Below are 6,544 nucleotides of genomic sequence, written 5' to 3' on the forward strand. Positions count from 1 at the left end.
TTATTATTATTATTATTATTATTATTACTACTACTATTATTATCAATCATTTACTAAATTTATCATCTGTGGAAGTTTGTGTAATCATGTCGATATTTAATTTTCCTCTTAACTTTGAGGACTTATTCAATCAATAATTGATATTGGGTGGACTATAACCATCTAATCAATTAATGCTAGTGTGAACACAAATTCTGCCATCAATAACATGCCACAAAATGACTAAAAGGATAAATTATTATGCTTCATAGTTTCCCGCCAAAAAGGGCATTTTTGACTTTTCATTAAACTGTCACTTTATATTAGTATAGATTGGGTAACAAAGATGATATTTTTTTATAGATTGGACTAGGCTGAACAGTGCCAAAATACTAAATTCGTTAAATTAATTTAAATAGGTTTTGTATGTTGTTCAATATAAAAGTTAAACGACCTACTAAGGAGTAAAAGAAATTGTATGATGATCTAATGAAAAGTAGTATTATAAAAATATAAGGCTGTAAAGAATGTGTTTTGTCTTGTTATTATGTAATTTGTGATTATTTGTCATGCCTAATCTATTCTATTGATTTGAGTATCTCTAAAGACCAAATCTTGAGGTCCATTATTACCGTCCGTCGATCAGATTTTAGATATTTTTGAATTTTATTACGGCATACCAAATTACTAGTACTACTTATCCCAAATTTTAGGTTTGTGGATTAATTGCTGGTTCTGTTCATGGATTTTTGATATGTGGATAGATTTGTGTTGATGATGTTGTTGAGACTAGTCTTGTAGATATGTATGCCAGATTGAGAGATTGGATTTAGATTTGATCATTTTTAGGAGGATGGGATTGAGAAATGAGGTTTCTTGGAGTGCTTTGATCTCTGGCTATGCAAGAAATGGAAATTCTGGTGATGCTCTGATGCTGCTTGTTGAGATGCAGGGTTGCAGGTTCGAACCCGATTCGGCCGCCTTCGTGGGCGAGCTTCTTGCGCGCTCCGACCTCGGCTTCCGGAGGCTGGGGTCGGAGATACGCGGATTCGTCGTCCGGAGAGGGCTCCGGACGGATCACGCCGTGGAAACCGCGCTCGTCGACATGTACACGAAGTAAAAGTAGGACCCATATCCCACCAACCTTTTCAAACTCACTTTCTATTATATTTCTTAAAACTCTTGTCAGGTCAAAGTGTGCCAATATTTAGGAGACGGAGGTAGTAACTTGTTATTCTTATACAACTAAAAAAGTACTAGATAATATAAATATTCAACTTTACAATGCTCGCGATGATCTAATCCTTATTCCTTAACAAAATAGACATGTATCAATATTAAAATTTTATACACAAGTTACATTACTGCTGCTACATCTCATTTTAAAGTTTATTTTAGTATCATGTAATAATCATTTTATTCTTAAATATATACGCTTATTTATATAAATATATTAATATTAGTAGTATTTCATAAAAATTAAGTTTTTAACAAATATTACTGCTGCTACATATATCATTTAAAGTATTTTAATACTATCATGTAATCATTTTATTCTTAAATAAATACTATTACGATTTTATATATATTTGAATTATTGATTTGTTTAAATTCCTAATTCAAAAAGAAAACCCCCAAAGGGCTCGCGTAGGTTTTCTGCATTTTCCCTAAAATTTGCATTTCGATCCTTCTCTCTCAGCAACAATTTTTTCCCCTTCTCACTTCTGATTAGCCGATTTTGGGATTTTGGCTTGGGGCTTCTAGGGTTTTTGAGGAGGAAATTTTGCCGATTTTTACTACACAATGTACGCTGATCAAATCGAGTCTCAATCTAATAGGTCGGTCAAGGATCGCCTGGATGGAAATTCCACCGCCGGTCTTGGACGCCGCAGACCTATCGCCGGCAAGAGGTTAACTTCCACTTGCTCTCCCCCTATTATTGCGTCCGAATTAGGTTTTATTAGCCTTCCTCCCGGTGCAATTTTTGAGTTTTTCGGAGAGCTGATTTAAGTATCGTGAGTTGCAATTGTTAGTTAATTTGTTTTTGTTTCAATTCTAACTTTATGATTTGCTGCTATGAATTTTGGAAAAAAATTATGTACTACTAATTTAGGAGAATTTGATAGGTTTATGTGTGAAATTCATGTTGCTTGTAGGTTTTTATAAGTTCAGATGCCAAACTACCTCGTGTTTTTGGTAAATTAAGAGCTGTGGTTGGGTGGTTTTGGATAGAATAGTCACTTTCTTGTAGAGGACAGTCATTTCGATTGGAGGATACAGAGCATGTAGAGAGCCCAACATAATATGATGTGAGATTAAGTGTGAAATGTCTGTTTGATTGGAATGAAGCAGGGCAGTTTTTCTTGTGGAAGAAGTGTCTAGCAGATCACTGTTTTTCCTTCCCTGGAGAAAATGAAGCCCCCTTATTTAGCGAATTCAATTATTTCATGCAGACAAAGAGAAGACGATGACAAATGGGAACATGATCTTTATGAGGGAGATGGACCCCAAGTCTCGGGTATAGATTTGTTTTCTAATTTGAGACTCATTATATATTTGTAGTGCTTTTGTTGCTTTGCTTGTTGTGAGTAAGCTGATATGGCGTTTGTTTTTATCAACCTATGGCCTATAAAGGTCGAAAGGTTGGTGCCAGAGATCTTCGCCTGAAGCTCCAAAGAAAGAGTATTGAGCAATCGTCACAATTTGTGCGGGGACCTGGAGGTGGAAGGGATCTGCGTGAGAAGCTCTCTGGTGCGCTCTACTCTCGTCCTGTTGAGTACAAGCCTCCAGCAGTCCGGCCAAAGCCCGTAACCGAAGCTAGTAAACCAACTAGGAAGAGTGTCATAGCTCAAGCCCCTGTGCGACAAGAAGCAAGGGTTTCTACATCTGTATCAAAGAAAAAGGTTCAGCAGAAGGTAAAATGTTACCATCTTATCCCTTTGACTGTCTTAGGTCGTGAGAGTATCTTGTCTTCTAGTAACTTGACATGAGTGTTATCCGTCAGTGTGAAGAAGTAGGATTATTTTTTTTGTATGCAGGTCGATTCTGTGGAAAATTTCTTGCAGTCGCTGGGTCTCGATAAATATGCGATTACATTTCAGGCTGAAGAAGTATGGCTACTTAATTTTTGTTTCTTTGTTATTCTCAGTTACGTTTTCTGTATGTTCAATTAGTTATTGTGCTTTGATTTTACAGGTTGATATGGCAGCTCTGGTACACATGAGTGATGAAGATCTTAAAGCTATGGGAATTCCAATGGTGATTATTTCTTATTAAGCTTTTCTTATTGTTTTACACTTTCTTGTTTCCACCCTCGAACCCCATCATGCTTGTTAAGTATTCCAGATATCGTTTTGATTGTGTTTTCTCATGTTGCTGCCATAACTATATAAATGAGATTACATGTTCTGTCTAGACGCCATTCATGAAAATAGGGGTTGCAACAACTAGAGCGACAGTAAAAGCTAAATGACTTTATAAATCAAGAGTTTCGAAGCCATAGACATTTGAAAGTATAAAAACTCAATTCAAACGGATGGTGAGAATCTCTCTTGAGCGTCGCCATCATATACGTCTTGTAATCAATCCCTTTTCGGTTGATGTTGACTACCTATGCTTGGAAAGATATCTGTTGGCGTAAAAACATGTTGAGGCTTCTAGTCTTCTGCATTCTGAGATTTTGTTGTCACTAGAAAATGTCTGCTCATTTCATGTTCTGCATCAATGTTTCAGGGCCCAAGAAAAAAGATACTTCTGGAATTGGAGTCGAAGCGTGATGACTGAGCTGGGCAAGTCCTATTGGCGTTCTTGGATGTGGGGGTCGGTCGTGTCAATTGTTGGCGAACCCTGATCGGGGGTGGCTTTTTTTCTGTTCGTAAAACTTTCACGTAGTTCTCTATGATAGTTTCAAGTTTTTGTTTGTCAAAGTTTGGCTTGAATGAGCTTATCATTGTAATTGAAATATACATCATATAAATCGAACCTTTAGTTGGTCATTTGTTGGTTAATGTTTGCTGTTCATGTTTTTATTATTAATTTAAACTTGTATCAGGAACCTTCTTTCTGAAATCGATTTTTTTCCAAATTAACTAGCCTTATTTGTTTATACGTTGCTTTTCATTTATTTTACGAGATTTGCAGAATATATTATTGAATTAGATTTATTCAATCATTAATTGAATTATGGAAAATAAGGAAAATCGAGTATAGTATATCCAAAGTTAGATTTCTTATTATCAAAATTTTAGTTAAGAAAGTTTCTATTTAAATGTGAGGAATCGAACAATTGGCATCACAACCCTCTAATCCTTCATTTGTATGTTAGTATGTTTGTTTAATTGGTTTTCTATTTCGATTCTGAATTGCAGAGAGTGTTCATCATCTTCTTAATTATAACTTGAATTACTACTTGTTTGGATAATTATATCATTAGAATCGACATTCATGCTATTCTTAGGACTAATTTCATTAGTTTCATTGATTCAATAGAAGACTTAGTATTAGAGCATCCGCGGACGTCCGCCATTGTGCAAAGGTGACGAGGATACGGACGTCCGCGGCGTTCTCGGGACATCCGTGGCGACGTCCTTGCGGACGTCCGCCATTGCGTTGACCCCACGAATGTCAGCATGGACGTCCCGATTATTTTATTATTTTTTAATAATTATATATGTTTTTTTGTACTATGTATGTTTTTTGTAAAATAAAGTGGTTGCAATTTCTCCGTATTTGTGTCGAAATTTTAATTCCGTAAATTGTTTAATTGAGTGAATTTGTGAATTTTTATTATTGTGGGAAGTCCGTCGGAATGCCCTTGGGGATGTCCGCTACTGTGCAGTGGGAAGTCCTTATGACGTAGCAAGAGGTGTTTTTTGGGATGTCCGCCGGGACATCCGCGGATGCCCTTAGTTAATCTTGTTGTATGACAAAAGAATTAAATTTCAGCTGAGCAAAATGAGTGTATTAGCTGAGAAGTAGAAGGGTGATGAGTTGAGCAACATAGATATGAAGAGCTGGTTGGGCTGGACCAGCAGCTCGATCTCTAGCGGATTAAAGTTGAAGCTCGAAAAGCTGTAAACTCAATTGCCTAAGCCACACACACTCTTGTTATGTTCTTAGTCAATTTAACTTATGTTGTCATATTTTGATTCTAGGAGCTTCTCATGAAGATAGAGAGAATCAAGAAGAAACGGTAATTATTTTGCTCAATCATTAGTTTATGATGGCTTGATGAAATGGAACTAATCCATTGTGTGGTGGCTTTGTTTTCATTATTTTGTATTGGAATGAGTATTATTTTGTGTTGGTTTTCATTCCGCAGGATGGTTCACGCTTCAGGATGCTTTGGACTACCTTCGATGATAATATGTACTATCATAGTTTCGACGAGTTGGGTCGTAATGATCGACATTTTGTATTATCCGGATATAAAAGAAATCCGGAAACCCTTCCGATTTTTCTGTGTGGGTGATGCCTAGTTCATGGTTGGAGGCATGACGGAATATCTGGAACCAACAAACGGATTGTGGTCTGCAGTGCCACCACCTGATGGTTCTTTCAGGACTCTTTGCCCTGCTACTATGAAGGTAAAGCGATCCGTCCCCATTCTTGTCCCGTTGCATGATGGCAGGATATTCATCTGCGGAGGCACTAATGAACGAGAAGGTTGGGCTGAGATCTACGACCCAAAGAAAGGCGAGTTTGAGGGTAGCAACTTGCCTCGCATGGAATATCCTGCCATCCCGGATGACGGGATATTCATCTGCGGGGGCATTTGTGCACGAGAAGGTTGGGGTGAGATGTACAGCTCGGATAATGGATTGTCCCCATCCAATCTCTTGCTTTCAGTGGACCGACCAAGTTGTTATGGTATACTATCACTACTGGATTTACGGTGAAGGATTACACCAACCTTGTAAACCATCTCTCCTCTCGTACAACATTGTTGAACACAAATTTGAGGACAACATCCCTATAGTGACATTTGTTGGATATTTTAGTGTAATTGGATTAACTTGATTGATCAACGTGATTATAATGAGACATCAAATAAGTTGGAAGTACAGAGTGTTCGTTATGATTGGACGGGGTTCGGGGGCAGCGCCCCTAAGAGCGGGGTCCAAGGGGCTAATTTGCAATTTTAGAAACTCGGCAAAAATCAGTTAAAATCGGTTAACTGATGAATAGACGCGATGCTTCATTTCTACCTCTTCTTATGATCGATTTCTGGGTTCATAGTTCATCTCGAGAATTAATATACGAATTACTTCAATACCTGAATTGTATCCGATCAAATATTAGTAGAATCGCCAAATTGATTTGATCTGAAAGTGTTTCACGCCTTTCAGGAAATCCGATTGTTCACATTCTCTGTAACTATCCCTAACAACATTTATATGCAAGCCTGTTGATTTGAATTGGTTTTGGAATTTCTTGATCCTTTTTTTTTATTTTGACATGCTCATTTTTGTTTGCAGCTATGCCGAGAAGGACAGGACAGGAAAGGGAAAGAGAAGATAGATGATAGACAAGTGAATGGAAGATTATGTTGACTGAGCTTTATGCC

General features: G+C 37.3%; 1 protein-coding gene across 2 annotated transcripts; it reads left to right on the plus strand.

Moving 5' to 3' along the window:
* The first annotated feature begins 1,590 nt into the window (after positions 1-1,590).
* On the plus strand, positions 1,591-4,067 carry LOC121744837 (SEC23-interacting protein-like). 2 transcript variants are annotated; one of them, XM_042138505.1, is made up of 6 exons: positions 1,591-1,889; positions 2,332-2,497; positions 2,614-2,894; positions 3,018-3,089; positions 3,175-3,237; positions 3,712-4,067. In XM_042138505.1, the coding sequence occupies exons 2-6, from the start codon at positions 2,392-2,394 to the stop codon at positions 3,760-3,762; spliced, it is 573 nt and encodes a 190-aa protein (XP_041994439.1). In that variant the 5' UTR covers positions 1,591-1,889; positions 2,332-2,391; the 3' UTR covers positions 3,763-4,067. The 2 variants fall into 2 exon arrangements, with proteins under 2 accessions (XP_041994439.1, XP_041994438.1); XM_042138504.1 differs by having other exon boundaries at positions 2,433-2,497.
* Positions 4,068-6,544: the final 2,477 nt, after the last annotated feature.

The sequence above is a fragment of the Salvia splendens genome, chromosome 8, assembly GCF_004379255.2.
Source record: "Salvia splendens isolate huo1 chromosome 8, SspV2, whole genome shotgun sequence".
Classification (NCBI taxonomy): domain Eukaryota; kingdom Viridiplantae; phylum Streptophyta; class Magnoliopsida; order Lamiales; family Lamiaceae; genus Salvia; species Salvia splendens.

Coding starts and splice junctions, on each gene's coding strand:
- LOC121744837 (XM_042138504.1), top strand. CDS start 1,783: ATGTACGCTGATCAAATCGAGTCTCAATCTAATAGGTCGGTCAAGGAT. Junction 2,498..2,613: donor AGATGGACCCCAAGTCTCGG/GTATAGATTTGT, acceptor TGGCCTATAAAG/GTCGAAAGGTTGGTGCCAGA. Junction 3,238..3,711: donor AAGCTATGGGAATTCCAATG/GTGATTATTTCT, acceptor TCAATGTTTCAG/GGCCCAAGAAAAAAGATACT.